Source organism: Mesocricetus auratus, unplaced genomic scaffold (assembly GCF_017639785.1).
Source record: "Mesocricetus auratus isolate SY011 unplaced genomic scaffold, BCM_Maur_2.0 Super-Scaffold_100015, whole genome shotgun sequence".
Lineage (NCBI taxonomy): Eukaryota > Metazoa > Chordata > Mammalia > Rodentia > Cricetidae > Mesocricetus > Mesocricetus auratus.
This window is the reverse complement of record NW_024429198.1, coordinates 31947362-31974229: the sequence shown is the minus strand read 5'-3', so window position 1 is coordinate 31974229 and position 26868 is coordinate 31947362. Positions and strand designations below refer to the sequence as shown.

General features: G+C 45.3%; 1 protein-coding gene across 3 annotated transcripts in view; it reads left to right on the top strand.

Moving 5' to 3' along the window:
* The first annotated feature begins 335 nt into the window (after positions 1–335).
* The window catches only part of Ahrr (aryl-hydrocarbon receptor repressor), an 87594-nt gene continuing 61061 nt past the window's right edge, over positions 336–26868 (top strand). For 2 of the 3 annotated variants that reach the window (XM_013123832.3, XM_040757748.1), the window contains exons 1-3: positions 336–421; positions 11085–11157; positions 19359–19540. In XM_013123832.3, coding sequence (XP_012979286.1) covers positions 11093–11157; positions 19359–19540 — 247 coding nt within the window. In that variant the 5' untranslated portion in view covers positions 336–421; positions 11085–11092. Of the gene's footprint in view, positions 422–11084; positions 11158–19358; positions 19541–26868 lie in introns of those variants that run through there. The other variant, XM_040757750.1, reaches the window with a different exon arrangement.

Below are 26868 nucleotides of genomic sequence, written 5' to 3'. Positions count from 1 at the left end.
CCCAACCCACAACTCTGCAAAAGGGAGGAGATTATCTGGACCTCCTCAAGCCTAGGCGAGATTTGGTGCACAAACTGGAGGCTTGCTCTGGGAATTCGAGAGGCCCAGGTACAAAGAAAGACCTCGGAGGATCGTGGGGACTCAAAGGGCACTCGGTGCCACCCTGTCCAGGCACTCAGACCTGAGGACTCCAGATATTCAAGGGGCACGGGGCAGACCGGAACGAGGATGTGCGTGCGCCCCCTGCCGCTTTTCCCTTGCTCCTGCCACTCCGGGCGGGGCAGGGCGGCTCGCGTGCCGGGGTGGGGCTTTCCTTCTTTAGTCCCGAGGCCAGGTCCCCGAGATGAGAGAGCTGACAGCTCCTGGCCTCTGCGGCTCCCCCAGCGGGCGCGCCCGATCTTCCGCGCCCCGCCTGCCCCGGGTAAGTGCTCCTGGGATTCAAGGGATTTCTGTCTGGTCTTTGCCTCTGCAGCAGCCACTCTGAGATTGTCCTACTTGGTCCGGGGCCCCTTCTCCCACTCATTGTTGGCGTCTGGAGGACCCAGAATTGCTGGAAGTGGTGGAAACTCCAGGGATGTCCCGTTTGACACCCGAATCTTCGAGGGTCCCATGGTTTGAGGACCTCAATTTCCCCAATTCGGGTCCCCTACACTCTTGGAATGCAAATAAGCATGTACCTGTCCCACGTTAGGGAGTTCTTTGCCCTGGACCCAATATCTTTTAGAAGTTTCTTTTGCAGAGGCTGGCAAGGGGCGCTCCACAGTCCGCCTCAGCCATCCGCAGGACTGGGGTACCACAGGCACTGCCTGAGGAAGTGGCGCAGCCAGCTCCTTCATGGAGATCAGAGGGCAGTAACCTGGGACTCACACTTTGGAGGAAATTCCACCATTCCAAGAATTCACCAGTTAGTGGCTTCAGAAATATTTGTTCCCTCTAATCTTGGGTGGAAGAAAATTCCAGAGTGTGGCTTCTTTCAGAAAAGGGCAGGAGCCCTGGTGTTACTGGAAATCTGAGTGGCACCAACCCTGAAATCCTCGGCCCTTGTGTTGTTGTAATCCCAGTTGCGGAGCCCTTTCCCCATTGGAGATGACGATGGCCCCCCACCCTCCACTGCCTCAGGGAGTCTCTTGGAGGACGTCCAGGCTTTGCACAGTTCTGACATGGGTCCCTCTACAAAGGCTCTATTTTGCAGCTGTTTCCAGGGGTTGGGTTCATGAGATCTTTCTAGACGTGGTTACCTCTTGCCAAGGGTGGGAGACGTAGCTTGGCTCCTCAGGTCTGTGTCCAGCTCAACTTAAAGGCTCGGCTCTAGGAGAATCTTGTGTGTGCACTTTGGGGGTTATACCCCAGAGTGTAGGGTACTGGACAGTGTTGTTGGATTCCTCCTGGTCTGGTCAGTGGACCCATAGTAGGAGACACTCTGGGCCTCAGAGCCTGGTTCACTTTTGCCTATCATGGGGAGGTGCCCTGCCTTGGTATGAGACCCTGCTGCAGTATGCAGTGGCTGTCTTTGTCATCGGCAGGTGCTGATTATTCCAGACTGGGCTCCATGTTCAGCTTAATAAAGCACCCCGTTGTTGCCAACCGTCTTACCGAAAAAGGTGTGGGAAAAGACAATTTGCCTGTGCCTTGGCAGGATGGGCAGTGTTTGTGTTCAAAACAAGTATGTCCTTTCCGCCCTGCCTTCCCAGTGGTCTGAACGTGGTCTCAGGATTATCGTGAGTGCAAGACTAGAAAGAAGACTGAAATATTGCCACCATGCACACAGGGACTGCTTTTATTTCTACGTTCTACTTATCTGTTATATAAAATGAACGGCTGTTACTATTGCCTGAGAAATTTGGTCAGCTCATGTCTTAGTGGGTAGAAGGTCCACAGGTCTATGTCAGCATAGGGCTTTCCTATGAAGAGCACTCACATGTCTGCTGCCGATGGCCCCATGGATCAGCCCTGGCTACCAAAAAGGCCCTGTTCTGGGCCACCAAGAGTTCATTGTGGAGGGTCTCCCCAACCAGCCTTCATCGAAGAGATGGCTCCTATCTACCCCTAAAATATGGAAAGGAGATGTAGTTGGCCACAAGGGACATTTGGGTGACGTTGGTCTGATCCTTTAGAGAAGGGTACACAGCATTTGGTAAAATAGAGCGGCCAGCTGCAGTGATGCCAACACTGTGCAGGGGACCCAGGCAGAATCAAGTGCAAGACAAAACTCAAAGCAGTTGTTTGGAAAGACTTGAGGAGACTGGTTGTGGATGCCAGCAAGTTGCTTATTGCTCCCCCTGCTGTAGGGGCATAAAGCAGCATTTACCAACTCCTGGTACTTTTTGCAAGAACCTGCATCACAGGACTGTTTCTCGCATTTCAGTGGAGACATCTAGGAACATATCCTAGGCTGCAGTGATCTCCAACTAGTGGCTATTTGAGACTAGTCTAGACAAGCTCATGCCACACCCAGATTGTAGCCCTTGTTGTAGTTTCTGCTGTATGAAGTAGGAGAGTAAGGATGGCTCATAGTGGCCTTCCGCTCTGGCCTCTGGGCTCCTACACATTGTTGGTTGCTCCGTATACAAACTTTCTAGTTTTCTTCCTGCCCGGAGACTCATTTGGCCATGAGGTTGGTTAGTCAAGCTTGTGGTGCAGGGGCTTGGGCTCTTCTAGGATGTAAGAGTAATCCCTGTCCTTTGCATTATTTGACTTGGAGGGTGGTCTAGTGGATGGTGGGTGTGTGGTGTGTGGTCCTCTGAGGGTGTCAGGAAGCATCCCTGGCCTGTTCTCTGGGGCCAGGCCTGGGTGTGGCTTGGAAATTTCCTGTATGAGTTGGAAGTCCTTTGCAGACCCAGTGAGATGGCTTTACATGCTGGACTCCAGCTACTGCTTACCCAACCTGTTTTCTTGGAGAGTTCCCCTGACTAGGCATGTGCCTGGACATAGGCTGAGGCCAGCATCTCACAGGCCTTCCTGGGAAGGTGAACCTTCTGAATGACATTTCACACCCTCACCCCATCCCATGGGTATCTGTCGTGTTCCAGCTCACAGCCACTGCTCACCACCCACCCGTCCAAACCTTCCTGTTGCTCCATCCCCACGTCTTTAGATATGCTCCCATTCAGCCCGCAGACTTTCCTCCGATCTCATCACTCCTTCAGCTTTCTCCCCTCCCTGCTTGTTTTGTTGTTAAGCTGTAGCATAGTTTCTAGGCCCATATGTGATACATCTTGTCACAGCTGACTGCCATTCTGTGATTATCCTTTTACTTTCTTTTTAAGTTAAACGAGTATTTTATTTTATCCTTTGTGTGGATGGATGTTTTGTCTGTAGTTACTTATGAGCACCGCATGCATGCCTACCAATGGTTGTAAGCTACCGTGTGGTATTGGAAACCAAACCCAGGTCCTCTGCTAGCACCGCAAATGCCCTTAACCAGTGAAACATCTCTTTAGCACTTCCTTTTACTTTCTTACCGGGGTATTTTGAGACAAAAGTTTTCTTTGTGGTGAAATCAAATTTATCCTCTATTTTTTAATTTTTTACTTCTGCTTTTAATGCTGAAACTAAGAATATTGTCACATTTAAGGCCATGAAGGCTTATATTGGTTTTGTTTGTTGTAATCCTTATGTTTCTGAGACTGTTGAAGCTTTAGCTCTTACATTTAGGTCTTTAATGAATACTGAGTGATTTTTTTTCCCAAGTGGTGTGAAGTAGGGGCTCAGTCTCACTCTTTAGCGTGTGGGTATTCATTTCTTGAAGAGACTATGTCTTCCTCATTGGGGAAGCTTGGAGCTACAGTTGGAAGTCAGCTGACCACAGTATGACCATTCTTGGGCCACATGCTCTCCCTTCTTTCTTTTTTAAAATGTTTTTTCATTTAAATTAGAAACAAGCCTGCTTTACATGTCAATCCCAGCTCGCTCTCCCTCCCCTCCTCCCCCCGCCCCCCCAGCTCCCCCAGCCCCCACTCAATCCCCACTCCTTTCCCGAGGGAGGGTGAGGCCCTCCATGGGGGATATCCAGAGTCTGTCATTTTTTTCAGGGCAGGGCCTAGGCCCTCCCCCAAGAGTCCAGGCTGAGAGAGCGTCCCTTATTGTGGGATGGGCTCCCAAAGTCCATTTGTGTGCCAGGGATAAATACTGATTGCCTAGGTCTCCTCACTGACACCCACATTCAGGGGATCTAGATCAGTCCCACGCTGGCCTCCCAGCCATCAGTCTGGGGTCCAAGATCTCAGCCTTGTTCAAGTCAGCTGTTTCTCTGGGTTTCACCAGCCCAGTCTTGACCCCTTGGCTCATCACTCCTCCCGTTCTGTCATTGGGTTCCAGGACTTCAGTTCAGTGTTTAGCTGTGGATCTCTGCCTCTGCTTCCATCCGTCATTGGATGAAGGTTCTAGGATGGCATATAAGGTAGTCGTCAAACTCATTATCAGGGAGGAGCATTTAAGGTAGCCTATCCATTATTGCTTAGTTTGCCAGTTGGTGTCATCCTTGTAGATCTCTGTAAATCTCACTAGTGCCAGATCTCTCCTCAAACTTATAATGGCTCTCTCTGTTATGGTATGTCTCACCCTGCTCTCCTCTATTCTTCCCCCGACTCAACCTTTCTGCTCCCCTATGTCCTCCTCTCCCTTCCTTTTCTTCCCCTCTCTTTTTCCAGACTCCCTCTCCCTTCTCCCCCCATGTTCCCAATCTGCTCAGGAGATCTTGCCTCATTCCCCTTCTCTGGGGCACCATGCATATCTCTCTTAGGGATGTTCTCTCTTCTTAAAACTTAAAAAATTCGCTTGTTAACTTACTTATGTTCTGCACAGGGTCTTGTTATATAGGTGAGGCTGACCTTGATCAGGTTCTTTCTATCTTACCATCCCAAGTTCTGGGGTTACAGATGTGAATGACCAGGCCAGCTCCTATATCTTTTTAAAATCAGTTTCCTTGGGGTTGGGGTTACAAGTGCTTGTAACTCACCTGATGTGGTTGCTGGGAATCAAACTTGGGTCCTCTGCAAGAGGAGTAAGCACTCCTAACCATTTCTGTGGCCCCTTCTGCACCCTTTATTAAAGAAATGTTCAAGCCTTTTACAAAGGTGAAAAGAATTGTATGATGAACCCACTTTGCATACAAACCAGCACAAGTGGCTAATCATCAATACTGGCAGATGTGGCTTCATTTGAGCCTTATTCTGCCAATCAAGCCATCTAGACTCCACTTCTATCCCAAAGAGTTGTGTAGAAGTGAATCCTTTGCATGCCGTGTGTGTTTCTAGAATATGTGTATTTGTATGATCATTTCTTAGTTTGACTTAATTTTCAACTTTAATTTGGTTAACTTTAACAAAGTGTTAACTAACACTAGAGTAACTATAAAGGTGACAAGCAAACTCAGAAGAGTACCCTGGTGTAGCAAGAGAGTAGCTAAGGAGGTTACTTTTGAAGAGATGGTATTCAAGCCTTTTGGGATAAATGGTTCAACCCTCCAGATGGCAGAGGAAGTTGCTGGGTTTTCTAGCCTCTGTGTGGCTAAGCAAGAGCTAAGAGAACAATTAGTTCCAGAACGAAAACAGGACCCCTTGTCTTCCAGGGTCCCTCTGGTGTCCTCTTCTAGCAGGTGTAACATCATGTTTACTCTAAAAGGAAGTACTCCATGCAGAGCAGGCAAAGGTGACTTGGAACCTAAAAACAGCAGGTGGACAGGCAGTATTGTTTGCCGGTATTTCTATACCACCTCATGGATGGTTTCTTCCATGTTGGCTTTTGGTGTACACAACTCATAAACTTCACAATATACTATCATGATTGCTGTTTAAATTATCAACTATTGTTTATTTATTTAGTTTTAAGGTGTGTGTGTGTGTGTGTGTGTGTGTGTGTGTGTGTATACATGCATGCATGGGCATGCTAGCCAACAGAGGCCAGAAGAGGACACTGGATCCCTTGGAACTAGGAATACAGGTGGTAACACATTCCCTGACATGGGTACTGGGAGCTAACTGAACTCTGGTCCTCTTGAAAGATCAGCAAGGTTTTTCTTAAGTGCTAATCTACCTCTCCAGCATCTCATTTCAAAAATTAAGAAAAGATGTTGAAAGGCATTCTTACACTATGTAGAAGTCTAAGTTCTATCATCTTTTCTTTAAGAGCTTTAACTTGGTTGCTTCTGGATCTTTCCACTTGTCTTCTCTCAGGCGAGGAATCGGTTGCTATCTTTTATTGTTGAGCTTTACTGTATCAAATACTGTAGCATTTGGTTCTTAAAATTATTCTATTTGAGCCGGGCGTTGGTGGCGCACGCCTTTAATCCCAGAACTCTGTAGGCAGAGGCAGGTGGATCTCTGAGTTCGAGGCCAGCCTGTTCTACAGTGCGAGTTCCAGGACAGCCTCCAAAGCCACAGAGAAACCCTGTCTTGAACCCCCCCAAATTATTCTATTTGTCACAGATTATGAGCATCTATTTGACTATGAAGCAATTTGGATACTTCATTGTAATATTCCTTGTGTTATTTGTCCTTGGGATTCACTGAGCCTCTTGGATCTGTAGTTATTAATTTTTTCTGATAACCCTTTAACTTTTGCTGTTCTTTAGAGGCCCACTTACACATCAGGACTTTAGAAATATCTATTTAATTTTCACTTGTGTGTTATTTTAAAGGTTATAGCTTTAAAAAACCCTAAATTCCATTGATTTATTGCCAGGATATAGTTGTATGATTAACTTTTGTATATTGTACTTTTGCTCTTTGATGTTGCTTAACTTATAGTCAATTATATGAAGGGTTTTTTTGTTGTTTGTTTGCTTGTTTGTTTTGAGACAGGATTTCACTACATAACTTTGGCTTGCCTAGACCTTGCTATGCATGCCAGGCTGGCCTTGAACTCATAGAGAACTGCCTACCTCTGATTCCCCAGTGCTGGGGTTAAAGGCATGTGCCACCAAAGCCAGATTGCAGGAGGTTTTTCAAAAGTGTTTTTTGTTTTTTGGAGGATTTTCTATATATACTATCACATTGCCTGTGATGAGATGAAGTTTGAATTACTTCTTCCAAGTTTTATAACTTTTATAGTTTTTCTTACCTTATTTCTCTGGCTAGTACACATGCGATGTGTAATAAGAGTAGAGAAATACAACAAATGTGCTTGCTCCTGATTGTGGGGGACGACTGGATCTTTCACCACTAGGTAGGATGTTAACTGAAGGCATTTTGGTAATGGTCTTCATCGAGTTCCTTGCATTCCTTCTATCCATAGTTTCAGGTGAGGTTTTTAGTGATCATAATTGGATTTGGGTTTTACCAGATGATTTTTGTAGGTATTAAGATGATCATATTTTCTTTAGTTTACTAATATTAATATAATGAATTGTAGCGATTTATTCTTGAGAATTAAAAAAAACATTGACTTTTTTGGATAAATTCCATTGAGGCCTGATGTATTTTGTATTGCTGGACTCTGTTTGCTAATATTTACTTGAGGATTTCTGTATCTATGTTCACAAAGGTTACTGACTTAACATTTTCTTATTTTCTAATGTCTTTGCTTTGATAGCAGAGCAAGGCTGAACTCACACACGAATATTGTTTAGTTTTTCTACCAGAAGCAATGGAGTTGGTCTTATTTATATTTTAAATTAGTGGATTATATCAGGGAGTTTATTTGGGCTTGAGTTTTCTTTATTGGGACATAGAACTATCTAAGTTATTTATTTTTCTCGAGTGAGTTTTAATAATTCGTGTCCTTGAAGGAATTGCTGCATTTCATTTAAATTGTAGAATTTATGGGGAAATTATTTGTCCTGGTGTGTGCTTGGCAAAATGTCACAGACTGGGCAGATTAAAGAGCAGACCTCACAGTCCTGGAGAATGGACATGGAAAACCAAGATGCTATTCAATTCAGTTTCTGGTGAGAGTATCTTCCTGGCTGGTGCACAGCCTTGCTCTCCCTGTGTCTTCTTGAAGTGGCGAGAGAAAGAGTCCCAGTGTCCTTTGCTCCTCTCCTAAGAGCACAACTCCGTGGAACTACAGGATACACCCAATGACCTCACTTCCTTAGTCACCCCCACTCATGCCCAAGTCCATGTGGAGAGTCGTAACTTTAACATATGAATCTCGGGGGACACAGTGCAGCACATAGCAGTATCCCCTTCTAGCCTTCTCAATGCTGGGGATCTATAGAAATGTTTCCTTTCTGATTCTGGTAGTCTATATCTTTTATATTTCTGATCATTCTGGATAAAAGTTTGCCAATTTTGTTGATCTTTTAAGAACCAACTGTTAGTTTCATTATTTTTTCTTCATTTTTATGTTTTAAGTTTCATACCTTAGCCAGGCGGTGGTGGCGCATGCCTTTAATCACAGCACCCGGGAGGCAGAGGCAGGTGGATCTCTGTGAGTTCGAGGCTGGGCTGGACCGATAGCCTCCAAAACATAACAGAGAAACCCTGTCTCGAAAAACCAAAAAAAAAAAAAAAAGTTTCATACCTTTTCTACCTTGTCTCTACCCTGCTTGATTTAAGTTTATTTTCTATTCTAGCTATTTCAGTTAAAAGCTCAGTTTATTTATTTGATACATTTTATTTTTTCTAACAAGCACTTTCTGCTCTGTCTCACGAAGTTTGATATGTTTGTGTTTTCATTAATTTCTAAATATATTTTTTAATTAAAATTTTTTTATTTTAATTAGCTTGTTTTACATGTCAATCCCAGTTCCCTCTCCCTCCCCTCCTCCCGCACCCCCCCAACCATCCCCCCCATCCTCCCACCCTATTGCCAATTCCTTCCGCATAGGGGATATCTAGAGTCTATCATTTCATTAGGGTAGGGTCCAGGCACTTCCCTAAGAGTCCAGGCAGAGAGAGCAACCCTCTTTGTGTTATGAACACACGATGTCTGTTAGTATTCGAGGGATAAACGCTGATCCACAGCTCAGGACCCCATAGGTAGCCCAGGCCTCCTCATTGACTCTCACATTCAGGGGGTCTGGATCGGTCTCATGCTGGCCTCCCAGCTGTCGGTCTGGGGTCCAAGAGCTCTCCCCTGTTCAGATCAGCTGTCTCTGCTGGTTTTGCCAGCCCATTCTTTGCCAATTTGCTCTTCGCTCCTCTCTCTCTGTCGCTGGGTTCCTTGGGTTCTGTTCAGTATTTAACTGTGGGTGTTTGCCTCTGCTTCCATCAGTCACTGGATGAAGGCTCCAGGATGGTTATAGACATCAAGTTCACTATCAGGAATAGGCGTTCGAGGTGGTCTCTACACTATTGCTTAGCTTGTCAATTGGTGTCATCCGTTTAGATCACTAGAGGTCACAATGGTGCCTGATCTGTCTTCTAACCTATGATTCCCTCTTCCCTCTATCCAACCCCCCCAGTCCACCTTCCTGTTCCTCCACGTCCTACTCTCTCTTCCACTTCTCCATCTCTCTATTTCCCAGGTCCCCGTCCCCCCCCGCCACCCCTCGCCGTGTTCCCCATCTGTTCAGAGGATCTTGCCTCATTTCTCTTCTCTTGGGTACCATTTATGTCTTTTAGGTTCTTTCCTGTTTCCCAGACTCTCTGTCAGTGGAAGTGCAGACTGGCACTCTCCTGATCCATGTTTAAAATCCATATATGAGTGAGTACATACCATGTTTGTCTTTTTGTGACTGGGTTACCTCACTCAGGATGGTTTCTTCCAGTGCTATCCATTTATCTGTGAATTTCAAGATTCCATTGTTTTTTTCTGCTGAGTAATACTCCATTGTGTAAATGTACCACATTTTCTCTATCCACTCTTCAGTTGAGGGGCATCTAGGTTGCTTAATATTTAGAAAATAGAGCCAAATTTCTAAATATGTTTTTAAAATAATGAATTCTTTGCTTTCCAAATACTTGCAAGTTTTCCAAGCTTAATTCCACTACACCAGAAAACACACTTTGTAAGGTATCTGTCATTTTAGGATTCATTAGGAGTACATAAATTTTACAGTAAAGTGTGTCTGGGTATATGTCCCATGGGCACAGGACTAATGTGTATTTTGATGGTGCTGAAGGATATGTTTTGTACTCTCCTGAGTTACAGTCAGCTATCGTTTGTGAATTCTGTACTGATGTCCTATTTATTTCTATTGATTGCAGTGAGAGATCTACCAGAGGCACCTGTGGCGCTGATCATAGATCTCTCACCACAACTGATCACCTAGAGAATCTTATCAGTACCTGTGATAAACCATGTTCTAAAACTTGGCAACTTTGTTAGTTTTTCTTTGTCCCTAGTGACATTCTTTTGTCTTACGCCTTGGTTGCTACTCCAGGTGTGTGGTTAGTGTTTGTGTGGAAGATCCTTCCTATGAGTTTTCTTTTTCTTTGCCTGCCCCTCTTAGTCCTCAAAGGATATCAGTTGCACAGTTCTGACGGCTTCACTGTCACTTCCAAGTATAGAAATGGTGCCTCTTCCAGATGATACACACAGGAGGTCAAATCAGGGCTATCTATTTACATTCTCAGGCGACTGAGGCATGGGGCTGCAACAGGGGTCTAAGGGAATTTGTGAAGGCTCGGATGTCCTCACTACTAGAAATATCAAGATTCTACGACATGAAAGTGGGTACTTACATTTGATGAGGTGCATGTACTGGGATGCTTCAGTGACTTCTGTGGGAGGCATAAGTGTGTGTTTAGCACCACAGGACACTTTTGGTTGGGCTGGAGTTGGCTGAGCATGAGTGACCATAGTGGAAGTCCAGTGCATAGAACTGAGAAGAAATAATACACACGAGTGTGGAGGGTGTTAACCATGTGGGCCTGTGGGTGCAGGATGGACTGCCCAGATAAGTAGATCGTATGATCCTGAAAACAACAGCTCCTTGAGGCTCAGTAGCATGCACCCTGCTCCACAACCTGTGCAACAATTCTGCTCAGAGTAAAAATGATAGAGGTCTTTACAGGCCATCACCTTGTTTTCAATAGTGCTCTAATACTATGTGAGTACTCCAGCCTGCAGGGCTAACCTGCACGAGGGCCAGCGGGCCTTGACAGACCCCCTTCCTGCTTTGGGTCATTATAGTAGGCACATGGGATGTCACACAGGGTCTCTTTGTGTGATTAACTCAATGTCCCCTTCTTTTTTAGGATCAAAGATGATGATTCCATCTGGAGAGTGTACATATGCCGGTAGAAAGAGAAAGAAACCCATTCAGAAGCGGTAGAGTATCATGCCCTCCATCCTGATATCCCTGGGGAGTAAGGGACACACTGTGCCTTCCCGAGGAGAGGGGATGTTATAGGCAAACACAGTATAAGGTAGGCTTTGGAGAACCTTCCTGAGAGGCGTGGTCACTGTGGCCTATAGGTCTCATGCAAGTGTGAGTGGCTTCCTTTAGCAGGCAAGTTTACTTTAGGTAGCTTTTCTGACTTAGACACAAAGCACTGGCTGGAATTGGTGGAGGTCTCTTCTGGGTGAGGCATATGTCACTAGTATGTTTGGAACCTTTGTTCTCTTCAGCAATGAGTCATTCTGTCTGTGGGAAGTGTCCTAAGGTTTAGGTCTCACACTGCAAATGACAGAGCCTCCTTGGGGTGCATTGTCCCCACCGAAGGTCTCTGAAGGTATAGAGATGGGGGGCTCAGGGCTCAGACCCACCGCCCCTCAGGTATACAGTCATCCTTGTCTGTGGTCTTTCTGCCAGTCCTGGGCTTAACCTGCAGCCCACAGAGTGGTCAAAGTGAGAGGTGTGTGGCGGCTCCAGCAAAACCAGGGCTTAGCACACTTTCCAGGAAACCAGCTGAGTTACAGCTTCCACAAGAAGTCCACAGGCTGCCTCTGGCCACTGGTGCAGAATCTGCTGTGTGCATCATCATCTGTGGGCTGTGGTTGTGTGTGTGTGTGTGTGTGTGTGTGTGAGAGAGAGAGAGAGAGAGAGAGAGACAGAGACAGAGACAGAGACAGAGACAGAGACAGAGACAGAGACCGAGAGGGGTTTAGATGTTGTGGATATGTGACACTGCTGGTGTATGATACAGCTATACGTGAGACTGGGACTCAACAGAGTGTTGATGGAACACCCCTCAGCAGCTCTTTCCAGGTGTACCCTCTTTGTTGTGATAGAGCTACCCCTGCTGGCCTCCAGGGCTACAAGATCCTGTGTAGATTTAAGACCATGTGGATCCAAGCACTGACAAGAAGCTGAGGTTGCTCTGAGTGTGAGGCTGGACTTTGAAGGTGGTTATTTGGAGACTGGAGCCACCGAACAGTGAGGCTGGAGATAGGCTGGGGTATGGGTCTTTGATTAGAAGTGAGTGCTGGGAGGAAAGCTGAGTACACTCAAGAGAGGGTAAGGCCCATGAGATTAGCATAGGAATGAGCTCCTCAGCCAGGCAGCGCACGGCTTTAACCCCAGCACTCGGGAGGCAGAGGCAGGCGGATCTCTGTAAGTTCGAGGCCAGCCTGGTCTACGAGAGCTAGTTCCAGGACAGCCTCCAAAGCCACAGAGAACCCTGTCTTGGAAAACCAAGAAAAAAAAAGAAGAAGAAATGTGCTCCTCTGTGACAGGGATTTTGTTTACATAATATTGATCATATAAATAAGAAAATAACTTTGTCACTTAGCTGAAGCAGTAGTATCTGCAGAAAGAGACTGAGTTTTTTTTTTGTCTACATAATATTCTTACTCCAAAGCAAAAGTGAGGCCATGTTTGAGGCATTGGATACTTACATTTTATTTTGTTTCATTTGTTTTTGAGACAGGGTCTCACTATGTAGCCATGATTGGTCCAGAATTCACTATGTACACCAGACTGGCCTTGAACTCACAGAGATCTGCCTGCTTCTGCCTCCTGAGTGCTAAGAGTAAAGGCAAGCACCACCATATCCAGTTGGCATTTTGATTTATGGATGCTCTGGAAAGATAGAAAGCGCGTCTGGTTCACAACCCAGGGACTGTGTCCACACCCTGCCCTCTTTCAAGAAGCATCTGCTTTTAGCACTGTCTGTGAATGCTTCCTGGGACATCCTTGCGGTGGGTGTGTCTTTCTTCTGTGCTCAGGCGCTTTCCCTGCTGTACACCCTGAGGATGTGCAGTGTGCTTTACAAGGTGTTATCTCGGACCTCTGCTGTCCATTAACTCTGTGGTGTTCTCCAGCTGCAGCATAGGTTTGCAGCACACATGTCGTCAGTCAACACCTTTCCACCTTTATCCAGGGAGCAAAGGAATGTGGGTAAACACAGGCAGCCTGATGTTGGTGTCACCTGCATGCTGTAAGTGGCAAGTAATTTTGTATGAGTGTTCTTTTCTTCACAACCCTAAGTTCTACCTAGTAGCTATGGGTATTTCTGAATCCATAACTTTTCCCAGGAACGAATACCTGGTGTTACCAGAACCATGTTTTGTTCCCCATCTCATCCTGTAGGATCCCTGAGTCTTTCCCAGGAACAATGTCTTCATCTCATGACAATGAGGAGGTTGTGGTACTCAAGCCCCTGGTTCTTTATCTGTTTTTCTTTTCCTCCCCCACTAAAATAGGTGTGTGTGTGTGTGTGTGTGTGTGTGTATGTGTATGTGTGTCTGTGTGTGTGTATGTCTGTGTGAGTGTGTGTATGTATGTGTGTGTATATCTGTGTGAGTGTATGGTGTATGTGTATATGTCTGTGTATGCATATGTGTGTGTGTTTGTGTATGTGTGTGTACATGTGTGTTTATGTGTCTGTGTGTGTGTGTGTGTAAGAGAGAGAGAACAACGTATGGAATTCAGTTCTGTCCTTCCATTATATAGGTCCCCAGGATCAAACTCAGGCCAATAGGCTTGGCATCAAGTGTCTTTACCAACTGAGCTATCTCACTGGTCCACATCAGCTTTTCCTTTACTGGAGTATAATTGAAGTACACGCATGTCAGTTACACTGACAAAGTTTACAGCTTGATCAGCTTTTGCCCATGAAATCGTCAGTAGCCAAGACCCAAACATTCTGCCACTCCAAAAGTCTCCTTTTGAACTTAGCTGTCCCTACCACCTCTGTCCCCAGGCAGCCTCTGCCCCACTTCCTGTCACTGTAGATTTTCTCTTCTTGTGTCTTGTATAATGGAATGACATTTTTTGGAGCTTTTGACTTGCATAATGACTCTGGGATTCCTCTGAGTTTGTGCATCAATAGCTGATTCCTTTATTTTTTTTATATTCTCTGCTGTGGGGATATTCCAAGTTAGGTGGACATCTGAATTGTCCCCTGTTTGGGGACTGTTAAAATTTTTGTGGATGTTCTACAGCGATTCTTTGAGAGCTGGGTACTTCTGTTCTTCTTGGGTAAACACCTAAAGAGGCAGTTGCTGCATAACAGTGTACTTATCTTTCCCAGAAACCTCAGTCCATTTTCTATAGTCTTTGCATTCTCTTATGTTCCAGCTACAGTGAAGCATGGCATAGACCCCTCCATATTCTCTCCAGTGCTTGCATTGCCAGTTTTTTGTTTCAGCCACTTTCATGGGTTGGTAGAGTTTCAGGGTTTCTCTGTATTGACTTCAGGAATAATGATGTTGCATATATATATATATTTATGGGCTTTCTTTTCATCCACACAGTTTCTGTGGTAAAGCGTTCAAATAATTTGCCTATTTTCTTTTGTGGTTGTTTCATTATGTCATGAGAACTCTTTATATACTCTAGCAAGTACTTGTGGTTATTTTATTCCAGCCTTTGATAACTTTTTCATCTTTCTAATACTGATTTTCAAAGGATATTTTGGAGGCTGGGGAAATGGCAATGAGGACATGACTCCATTTCCCTAGCACCTGCATAAAATCTGATCATGGCAATACTCATCTGTAACCTCAGAGCTGCAGGCAGGGAAGCAGTTATATCTCAGAGGCTTCCTGGCCAGGCAGTCTAGTCCAAACAGTAAGTTTCAAGCTCAGCAAGAGACTATGTCACAAAAATTAAGGTAGACAAGCCTGATTATCAATCTCTGTCTTCTCCTTACATTTGCACCAGTTAATAAACACGCACGCACACACACACACACACAAATATACACATCTATACATTCACCAGACATTTTAAGCTGAGCATAGTGGTATACCTATAATTACTATACTCAAAAGGCTGAAGCAGGGACATGAGTATGAGACCAGCCTAGGTTAGTTACATAATGATTCTCTGTCTCAAAGAAAAGTAATCTAAAGAACTTTTGATGAAGACAAGTTTAGTGTGTGTGTGTGTGTGTGTGTGTGTGTGTGTTATTGTAAGAGGCCCACGACTACCCAAAGATTCTTGCACATGTTTTCCCATAAAGTTTCATATTCGGTTTTACATTTGGGTCTGTGATTCATTTAGAGTTCATCTTGAGGTACTGTGGGAGGTAAGTGCTGGCATTTACTGTTTTTATGGTTACCCAGTGGATCCAGAAGCACTTAGTATCTTGGGCTAGTTAATTGACTTGATGAAGAATATGCGGGTCTATTTGTAGATTCTCTATTCTTTTCCACTGATTTGTATTTCTGATTTCTCTAATACTAATACATCTTAATGTTGGAGCTTTATGGAAGGCTTAAAAGCAGGAGGTAAGTCCTCCTGGTGTGATCTTTTTAATTGACTATTCTAGGTTCTTTGATTTCCATATAAATGTGAGAATCAATTTTATAATCATATTAACATCTATGTTGGAATTTTAGTGGAATCTGTAGATCAATTTGGTGAAGAGTTACATCTTAACAATATTTTATTTTCCAACCTAAGAACTTGATATATCTTTCCATTTACTTAGGTTCATTACATTTTTATCAGTGACACTTTATAGTTTTGTCTGCATGTCCTGGATATCTCTTGTTAAGTTAATCCACAATTAACTTGTGACTTTGTTCAGCGGAGCTGACTTACTGCTTCTTTCCCTTGTTACTTCTTACTTCTGTGCTGCTGGTCATCTTGAGTGAGCCACTACTCACGTCTTGCTGTTTCTCTCCCTGGAGTCAGTGAGAATTCTACCCTGGACTCCACATTTGCCCTGGGTTTGAACTTACCACAAGCCACGAGGACTGTTTTCTTTCTACATGGACTGTCCCTCCTGACCATCTATCCTTTCTTAGGCTACCATCTGCTTCATGGAGCTGATATTGAGAAGTAGAGTGCAGAGTATAGGTAGCAGTGAGGGGTGTCTTGGTATCCTAAAAGCCAGAGGAAGAAAGCAAAGTATACTGTGATCTTGGCACAACATCACCCTGAGCCTGATAGAGAGGCTTGGAGTGCAAGGACCCAGCTTACTGCAAGCTGCACCCTTCATGTGCTCTGTATAGAAAGACCTGATTGTCATGGCTGGAGCTAGTGTAGGCATCCTGCATGGAGAGACAAGGACACCTCTACCGTAGATCTAGATGGAGGTTTAAAGTAAGCTGGGTTTATGTCTTAGGGAGTCTCTGCTCAGCTGAGAAATTCCCAGTATGCGGAAATAACTGGAGTTGGAGAATGTGAATGGAAAGACACATGCCTGAGGCTGGGTAGGTCCTTGAGTGAGCCCAGAGCCATGGTAAAGGGGACAGACCTGATCTCTGAGCACACAGCACCATGTGGACCCAACACCCAGATAGAGATAAAGGCAGGGGTTTACATGAGTTCACCAGACCTGAGAAAAATGATGAATAGGTGTTTACTGGGGAAGAATTTACACAGACAAGAGTAAATAACCTCCGTGGTCTTCCTGCTGCAGAAGATGAAGTCTCTGCCCTTCCGATGCTCTCAGAACCCAAGAGAGTGCGAGCCAGCCTTTCCTCTACCTTACTATGGGTCACATCTGCACCTGAAACCACACCCAAAGGGTGTGGCCATTGCTATAAGTTCACTGGCTAGGCAAGATTCTACTACATAGAGACACTGCTTTGGATCCTAAATCTCTCTTCCAAGTGCCTATACATGCCCCAGCCCACCACGATTTTGCTGTCTCCTCACTACTCAGCACCTCCATGGTTCTAACCATACCCCTATCTGCCCATCAGGTGTCCCCTTGGTTTTGTGGGGAGTCCTCAGGTATCTGTCATTCACAGAGTGGACTCCTTGCTAGTTTGTGGCAGGCCTTCTCTGCCAGTCTATTTCAGTTTTGGCTGGCAATTTAAAATAATATGGAAGTAGACAGACAACTAAGAACAACCCTAGAGAGGAAAGAATATTTGTGAGTCATGTATCAGATGAAGACCTAACACACATACAAATAACTCTTACAACTCAAAACCAAAGGCAGCCCAATTGAAGAGCGTCAAAGGACTGGATAGCCACTTCTCAAAGACGATTTGTGAATGAGCAGGCACAGGAGAAGATTCACAGCACGGCAAATCACCAGGGAAGTGCAAATCATAGCTAGTACCTTGTATCCACTGACTGTAGTAAAAATGGAACGGTACAGTGTAGACAAGCACGTGGAGAAACTGGTGAGTCTGTGAAATGGTGCAGACGTGCAGAATACAGCCCAGTGACTCCTCAAAATGCAAAGCAAAGAGTCACACAGGTCCAGCAATTCCGGTCGCACGTGTTCAGGCAGAGTCTCCTGAGTGACTGCTCAGAGCCGCCATATTCACAGGGATCGTCAGTGGAAAACCACCAGAGTGGTTAGTTGTTGCAAGATCAGCAAGATGCGGTCCATTTATGTACTGAATGTTATTCAGCCATGAAAAAAGAATGAAGAAGCAAAATGCACGTTGCAACGTGAACGCATCGTGGAAGCACCCTGTTTTGTGGAGGCGGTTAGTCGGGTGGGAGCACCGTTACTCGTGTTTCTGCACATTCGGATGAAATACCCATTACAGGTCAGCCCACGTGGGTAGCAAGCAGGTCAGCAGTTTCAAACACAAAAGTAAGGAGCTTAGGAGAAAAACACACATGAGGGAGGAACTTCCCTTTGATCAGTAAAAATCTTTAGGCCAAGGAGAGATGTGCAGTGTCATGACCGGCAAATGAAGGAGGCTGGCTGCTTTTAAAGGACTGACTATGTTGTGCTAGATAGATCTCACTTTTAAAAAGCAACAGCTCCTGGCTTTGATGCTGCCAGACACTGTCAGAAAACTGGGGAATTTGGGCTATTGGACAACTTCTCAAACCCAGAGGGGCCTCTAATCTGAGATTCCCTGAGACCCCGGAAAGTGTTAGGCTGCTGAAGCAGATGGCTGCTTTTTGCAGATCTGCCAGTACGGAGCCTTTTTGCTCTCCTAACCTTTCCGACATTGGATCCACTCTGGCTGCTGCTGTCTCTTCTAGAGACATAGTGTGGGTGACACTGACAACAAAGAATTAGGAAGGTTTGGTTATTCTGTGCCACAATTAAGAGGGTCAGAAGAGGGAGACCTAAGAGGTTAGGTGAAGGGACGCTGAAGGCCCCCTCTCCAGGCAGGTAGTTGAGGCCAGGTGAAACTATCTACGAGTCGGCAGGTTCCCTGAGCTATGTGAACTGGTGGACAAAGGATGGTGGGGCTCTGGAGGCTTTGACTTTGAGAACTTGTCTGTGATGTCTGGCTGGTCTTGGTGTCCTCTTCTAGACGTGTGGACTCTCAGGTCTGAATTTTGAACTACAATTCATTGTTCCGGGAACCAAAAAAAAAAAAAATAGACCAAGAACTGTTTGGATTGCTGATGGATCAGGAAGCTATCACCACTCTAGCCTGGGAACTTGTATTTTTCCTGTGGTATATTAGGTTTGGGCTAGGTGCTGTGAGATTTTGAAGGACGTTAAATAAAAGTATATTTTTCCATGCACATTCTTGTCCAGACAGCCCTAGCCAGGTATTCTCCCTTCTCAGGAAACCTGTCACAGAAGGGTTGAGAAATGCAGCAGTAGCCTTGTCCTTCATCCTTGACTGAGACTTTTCACACGTCCCTCTAAATATTAGCTTATAGCTAACTAGTGTGTCTTTTCAGTTCCTCGGTATGCATCTTCCAGAAGGAGTGTAGGCAGACTATTCTGTTCCACCAGCCAGCTCCCAAAAAACACACAGAGACTTATTACTAATTACAAATGCTCTACTGATAGCTTAGGCTGGTTTCTAACTAGTGCTTATGGCTTAAATTAACCCATTTCTATCCATCTACTTGTTTCCATGTGGCTCATGGCTTGTTTCCTCATCTTGTACATGCCCTGTGTCTGGCTGGCAACTCTACCCTTCTGCATCCCAGAGAGCTCTCTCCCTGTCTGCAAGTGAAGCTTAACCTCTTCATGCCTAGCTAGTGGTCATTTAGATCTTTATTAAACCAATGAGAGCAACACATCTTCACAAAAACATTGTCCCACAACCAAGGAGTGATCTTTGATTCTTTAAACATTTTCTGTCTGGGCAGCAGCTTCAATGTCCCAGTAAGGTCACCACAGAGAATGGTTGCTTGCCTGCTGGGCCAGTGGCTCCTGGTGGGACCCTATATGACTAAGGCCTTTTTCCCACAGGAGGCTTACCATGGGGGCTGAGAAATCAAATCCTTCCAAACGGCACCGGGACCGCCTCAACACAGAGCTGGACCACCTGGCCAGCCTGCTACCATTTCCACCTGACATCATCTCCAAGCTGGACAAGCTTTCGGTCCTGCGCCTCAGCGTTAGTTACCTCAGGGTGAAGAGCTTCTTCCAAGGTAGGACTCTAAACCTGTGGACACTGTCTCCATCTAAGCCTGACTAAATCTCCCTTGTGCCGTATGGGTCCACCTGAGTCCAGTTTGTGCCCTGCTAGGTCTGATCTGGGTCTTCCCAGTCTAGCTGGGTATCTCCTGTGCTCTTGTGGGTCTTACCTGGGTCCACCTGATAGGTCTGACTTTGGCCCAGCTGTGATGACATGTGCATAATGTGTTATACCACCATGCAGCTTTCCGTGCCTATGCTAGCCTGGGCTGACCAGTCTGTGGGACTCCTCTGGCTCCAGGTCAACAGAAACATACTTGCTTCAGGGTTTCTGTTCATTTTACCAGGATGGTCCTGGGTTCTCTAAGTGCCAGATCCAGGATAGCTCTGGCAAAGGGGGGCTTCAGGGAATATGGGGGCCATGCCCAGTGATAGGACAGCTCTGTAGGGGATCCAGGGATTAAGGGGATCTGTTTTGAGAGAGAGGAGGATTGCCGCAGGGAGGAGGCCTAGTGTCCACAGTTAACCTCGTTTTCTGTATAGTGCTACCTTGGGTATCACAGGGTGGCTCAGAGATAACTTTGTGTGTTTTGGCAGCCAGGCTGATCCCCTACCACCATGCTCTAGCAGTCTTTCTGCCCCCTGAAACTTATGAAACCTTGTCTTTTGGGCTCCCTGCCTCCTGAAGCTCCAGTCCACAATGGTTTAGGGATATCTTGTATCTTCCTACTAACTGTACTGAATCCTCAGGGGCAGCAGGATTCTGGCCTTCATGACATATTTGGCTTTGTCCTGTGGGTGAAGGATTGGGAAAAGTGCCCAAGGATTGGGGTGGGTGGTCAGGGACAGAGCCCTTCTCTGTGTTGACCATGGCTTCTCCCTTTGGTCTGCATTGAGAATTATATCCATGTTCTGTCACATCATCTTGTTTCCTTCGATGTCCAGGTTTTGGTTTTCTTGGAATCTTGGGTATCAGACGGACTAAAGAATAAACGCATAGGGCTTGAAGACATAAACAAGACTGGGCAGCTCCCTTTGTTAGAAGGTGGGGGTGACACTCTCCCGGCTTCTGCATTGTGTGGCAGCCCAAGGTGATAGTCTTAAAGAGGGCTGAAATCCAAATGGTATGGTTTCCAGTTGCTGGTTTCTCAGGTTAGTTTTTGGGTACAGCAGGGTTACATGTTCTCATGGAGTAGGCGGTACTGCTAGGCTCTGATTGCGCGCCTCAGTGTCCTGTTGGCAAGAGGGGTCTTTCTTGGCATGTGGGGTGTTCTCAGCATAGAGCCCTGCTGCCCTTAGCACATCCCCAGAGCCCTGGTGAAGTTTTGCATTCCAGACCAGAAGGATGCTAAGTGAAAATTTTACATAGTGCCTGATGTCTGATCACCCTGACACCCTTACCTGAGGTCTTCCACAGGTACCCTTAAGTCCTTGAATACCATATCACAGTGGAGCTGTGACAACACATTTTCATTTCACTCCCTAGGGTTTCTAATTTTACACACAAACAGCTTTTATGGATTTTTCCTTCACCCTAGTGCTCTCTCCCATAGAACCCCTATCACTTTGGGGGTTCAGACTTGAGCTGCCTGCTGGGCAACTCTTAGTTCTCATGGTGCTGCATTCAGTTTGCCTCTGAGGTTTGGGTGCTTTTCCAGGGCATCAGGGTGGGAAGAAATTGAGAAGATCTTTCAAAACATGCTGTGTCATCCTGATCTTGTATGGGTGTGGGAAGCTAGGAGGGAATCGAAGCCTCTGAGTTTGTTTTCTACGAAGTTCCTGAAAGTGAGTAGTGTGACTAAGTCAGCTCCCAGCTCTCATGGGCACTGTTAGCAAACCTCACGGGCAGCCCCCATGTCTAGAACACTCAGATCAGACTGGGGCTGCTGCCCTGAGACCCTGTCCAGAACTAAAAATGGCGTTGTTTTCTGACCTCCCACTGACATGACCACACATACACACACACTTGGCCTTGGGACAGAGATGAGGAGTGGTCTAATTTCCTTCTGTTGCTGTGACAAAAGTAACTGAGGACAGCAAAGTGTATTCAGCTTATAATTCCAGGTCACAGCCCATCCTTGAGGGAAGACCAAGCAGGAACTTAAGGCGGGAATGTGAAGGCAGGTCCTCTTACTCTTCCACATAACATTGCCTTCAACCAAGCAACTCATTTTACAGCCAAGGAAGCATGGTAGGAATCATGGAGGATGCTGCTGGATGGCTGGCTTGAAGACTGGCCTGTACTCAGCTAGTGTACACTTCAGGATCATCAGCCTAGTGATGGTACCAGCCACAGTGGGCTTGTCCTCTCAATATAGTTAACAATCACGAGGATCCCTCACAGATATGCCCGCTGGCCAATCTGACAACCGAGGCTTTCTTTTCAGATGACTCTAGGATGTGTCAAATTGACAGGTAAAGCTAATTAGATCAGAGAACAAGGCCAACTCACTTCTTCCCTGGACAGGTCTAGATGTACCCAGCCAGGCCAGAGCTGGTTGGCCCACAGATCTGCTCCTAATGTTTCTGGCTGATTCCAAAGACAGTCCAAGAGTCCGTGTAAATGCCCAGGTGCTAACTTACAAGTGAAGTGGTCTGCCAGTCTCGTCACCATTTTTAAGGTTCTGTGGATGAAGCAGCAGTACTTTGTGGCTGGCCAGCCCCCACATCACTGCAGCCTGAGGATCCACCGTGCTGAATGAAGTGAATTCTCAGGGTCCACAGGCTTCCTGGGAGCACTGTGGCTTCTGGGGGCAAGAAAACAACCTTTTGAATTTCTATACTACACACTTCTCACCAAAGCTTCTGAATTCTATGATTCCCTTTAAGCTGTACATAGAGAAAGGATTCTAAAAAATTTCCTGAACTCATTTCCAACTGTGTGGCTGGAAACAAAAGTGAAGCTACGAAAATTGGATTTTAGTTTATGCTTGTTGACCCAAATGAATGAGCTAATTTCATTAACATTGCTATAAAACATCACCCCTGAAAAAGGACATGAACTGGAAACTCCAAACTCAGAGGGTGACAGTGGCATGAGAATCTGTTTGGAACATCTGGGGTTGCCTTTCATGGGTTGTTAAAAGGCAGTGGACTATTTCAGTTATTCATCTGTGTGTGTACGAGGCAGTGGACTATTTCAGTTATTCATCTGTGTGTGTGCGAGGCCTCACATTTTCACAGTTCTTTACTTCCACCGTCTTATGTGGGTAATGGTCAGGGCTGGGATTTTCCACTTTTATAAATTTTGCTATCCACAAAAGGGGAAATTTGGGTGAAGAAAAAAGTTGGGGAGTGTTTAGAAGAGACCATCTTGTCCTTTTACAGGGCAGGGAGCAGAGTTGGTTCCTCCCATGCTCACACTAGGCTGGATCTCTGGATACATAGCACTGAGAACCAACGAGAAAAGTCCAAGACACCCTGGCGCCATTAGTACAGTGTAGAAGCATCATAGGTTGGCTTGTTCCGTGCCTCCCCAGGGACTCCTTGCTGTCACCAGGACAAGGCCCAGGAAGACCTACTAGGAATAGAGATTCTCAGGCACTGACAGTAAAAATCATGCCCAGGCCTGGCCCATGGGCAACATCTATCCAATGAGTCACTAGGATGACAACACCCATCAGGAAAGCAAATGTGTTTTTTTTGTGTGGAGAGCCACACAAAGGAGAGATAATTCTAAAAACCAAAACAAAAAGAGACAGAGAGGCCTAGCTTCACCTCTCATGAAAACCTAGAGAGTTTTTCATGGCTGGGCTTCTGCTGCTGTTGCTGTCCCCCCCCCTCCATGGTCCATACACACCTGGGATGGTGTCTGGGACCTTTGGCTCATTTGTTTTGTTTTTTCCTCAGGCTGCCATACCTCCACACACACTTCTGGCCATCCCAGAGTTCCTGCCCAAGGTCAGTCCAGGCCACCATGTTTACTTGAACTGAACAGGCTCCTCTGCTTCATGTTAATCCCAGATGTACAAATACAACACACCTTGACATCACTAGGTACGACCTGGGACCCAGAACTTGGGAATACAACATCCATTAGCATATGAAAATCAGGTTACCTTGAGACTGTTAATGATTTTGGATAATTAGGACTGATGTGAACAATTATTAAACTAAGCTGTGTCATTTTTCTGTTCTCATTGAAGGATTACCTTTTTCCTGATGGTCTTTGTTGTGCGTTAATATTTGTGTCCTTCCAAAATTCATATCTTGAAACCCAAACCTGCTGCGTGATGGCTTTTGAAGATGGGGCCTCTAAGTAAAGTAATCAAAGTTAAAGAGGATCCCAAGGTGTGGCTGTGATCCTTCAGGGTTATTGCCCTTATGAAAGGAACACAAAAACCCTCTCTAGACACATACCCAGAATAGCCACCCATTTGAGGACACAGAAAGGTGTGTGTTTATAAGCCAGAAAGGCCCCTTAAGCAACCCAAATTTGCTATCATTTTGACCATTTAGTCTCTAGAACTAAGTCTCCATGGTCTAACCCGCCCAGTCAGTGGTATTTTGCTATAAGGAGGCTTAGTTGTCTAAATACTAGAAGTGGAATGCCATTGAGACAAACACTGAGATGTGTGAGGAAAGCTCTGGAATGGATGATGGAGGATGGATGATGCCAGAGCTCTAAGATGTGGGCTGGGAAGAGCCAACTGGCAGGGGCATCTATTTGCTGTAATATGGCTGTTAACGGTGATTCTAGAATGTTAAGAAAGAAAAGAGACGGTGTAGGGCAGTCTCTTGATATCTCAGAAAATAAATGTTATATTGAACAGAGCTGAAATGTGAGCATTAATGAGTTATTCTGTTAAGAACTCAGCAGGAGCAAAGAGATGGTTCTAGAAACCAACAAAAATGGGATTCTTCTTCATAAGCTGTCAAAAATGCAGCCTGTGCCCTAGTGTTTTGACCAGAGTAGAGCCCGCAAAAAGATGAGGCCAGACATTCAGTAAAAGATCCTTGATGCTTTCCCTTGCTACACATTATAAAATATGTGGAGGGATGAATTGAAGAAATTAAGAGAAAAGGAACCAATGTAAAGAGTTGAAAATCCTTGGTCTACTCATACTGTGACAAATAAGAGAGGATACAGCTGAACAACCACTTGTTAAAGAAACTGTGTGGTATGAACCACGAATTTAATCAGCCACCACAGAAGGAGGAAGAGGGAAGGGGTATATCAGAAGATGCTTCCATCTCAGCAAAAGGAGGCAGGGCAGTACAACAGAGTTATTCTGCTAGCAACATGCATTTACCACAAATAAAGGGGCAGCATGACCTGAAGAGAGAGTTCAAAGTTTCTGTGGGTTGAGGATGCCCACCTAGACCTTTGAAACCAAGATATTTCTCAAATACAATATCTAATTGGATTTACCTTCCTGGGATTTAGCCTTTTGTGGCATAAACACCTTTCTTTTCTTGATGTCTCCCTTCTGAAACTGGAATCCCTCTTCAAGGCACTCTGCCACTGTGTCTCAGATGCCCACACCTGATTTGAGCCACAGACTCACAGCTGGGGAATCTGTGTGTGTGTGGGCCTATCATATCTAGGTATCTCCCCATGTGAACAGAAGATGCTGAGATGAGGCTTTAGTTTTAGATGTTAGAGTAAATGTTGATAGGACTTATATTTTTGGTTTGAGCCAAGCCCTTAATGGCTGAGCCATCTCTCCAGTCCATGTTGATAAGACTTAACACTTGGGATCAAATAGCTTCCACAATCACATTGTTAGTGTATGAAAAGATCACTCTGATCATTTTATGATTTTCCTACCTCTTTTCGTTGATTTCAAAATATCAACCTGACCAATTAGAGACAGCCTTGATCAATTCCTCTTTCCTTTCCTTCTCTCGTGTCTCTGGATTCCTTCCCAGGACATAAGGAACTGAGGTTTGGCTTCCCTTCTTGCTTTCCCAGCAGACCTCCTCTGTATATGGTTCTCCCTCTGCCTCTGAGAGGATCGGGGACAGCCTTGGACCTTGCTGGTCACTTCTAGGCAGGGTATATTAGTATTTCTATCTTGCTGTTCAAGCAGGCTAGCTTGGATATCTGCACACATCTAGTGACATAATTAAAACATAACATAACTCTCTAAGGAAAGAGCTTCAAGTGGGAGGCTGGACCCCAATCCTACATCTCTGCATGCTGGTGTTCCCGGTCCCCTTAGTAGGAGTAGAAGGAGAGAAGAAAGAAGGCCAATAACTGTCCCGTGTGTCTGGCGTGTCTGTGAGCAGGCATGCGATACCGGGGGACTCTTGGGATGGGATCAGATTTCATGAAAGACCCCCCATACTCTGGAGGTGAGCACAGGTGGTCCTTCCCCTAGAACTGGTACTGTATGTCTTTCCTTCACGCAGGTGGCAGATCACCCTTTTGCTGTGGTCTGCTTTCATGTCTCCTTTTGGGCAGGTTTTATACCCTACTACCACAGGCTAGTAAACAGACAGCATGATCTACTTGGTCCATGGGAATTGTATACTTTTGACCTCATTGCTGAATAGTCCTTTTTACCTGAGGCTTGTTGCCTGACAGGAGCTCCCAAAGTCGTTTCCTCTTAGATTTCTAAGTAGAGGAACAGCAGCCTTTAGTCCATACTGGTCCCAGAAGGCACAGTACTGTCACAGAGTCCTTCTGAAGCACCTCTGACTGCGCACAAGGGGAGAAGAAACCCTACTCTCTGGTGGTATTGGTGGAGAGAGATTTAGAGCATGCCCCCTTCCTGAACTTTTAACCAGTGCCCCTATGCCATCACTCTGGATCTCCCCCGTGGAACCTGGGAATGGTCATTGTCAGCTGTCTTGAGGTCTCAGTTAAAATTTATATGGAAATAATTCATTGTAGTATTCTTTATAATGTGAGTGGGGGAAGGTGTCATGGACATGCCTTTTTAACATTTATAGTATACTGTGGGAAATCTTTTAAACAACCTCTTTCATTTCAGTAGGTAATCAATCTTCTCTTCTGCTGATGACAGACACAAGCACAAGATAAAGTATTTTACTTATTTATTTTTGAGACAAGGTCTTATTATGTAACCTTGTCTGACTAGAATTCATTATGTAGATCAGATTGGCCTTGAACTTGTAAGGATCCACCTGCTTCTGTCTCTTAAGTGTTCAGATTAAAGATGTGCACTATCAAACCCAGCAAGATTTAGTATTATAAAAATGAATCAATGAGCTAACAGGAAATTAAGAAACACTTCGAGGACAAAAATGAAAGAAATCAACCCAAAAATTAAGAACCAAGAGGTAACAGTACTAAATGAAGATTTGAACAGATATATGTCCTACAGAAGAGAAGAAATTCCAGATGGAGTATTTTAAGATGTAGAAGGAATGAGAA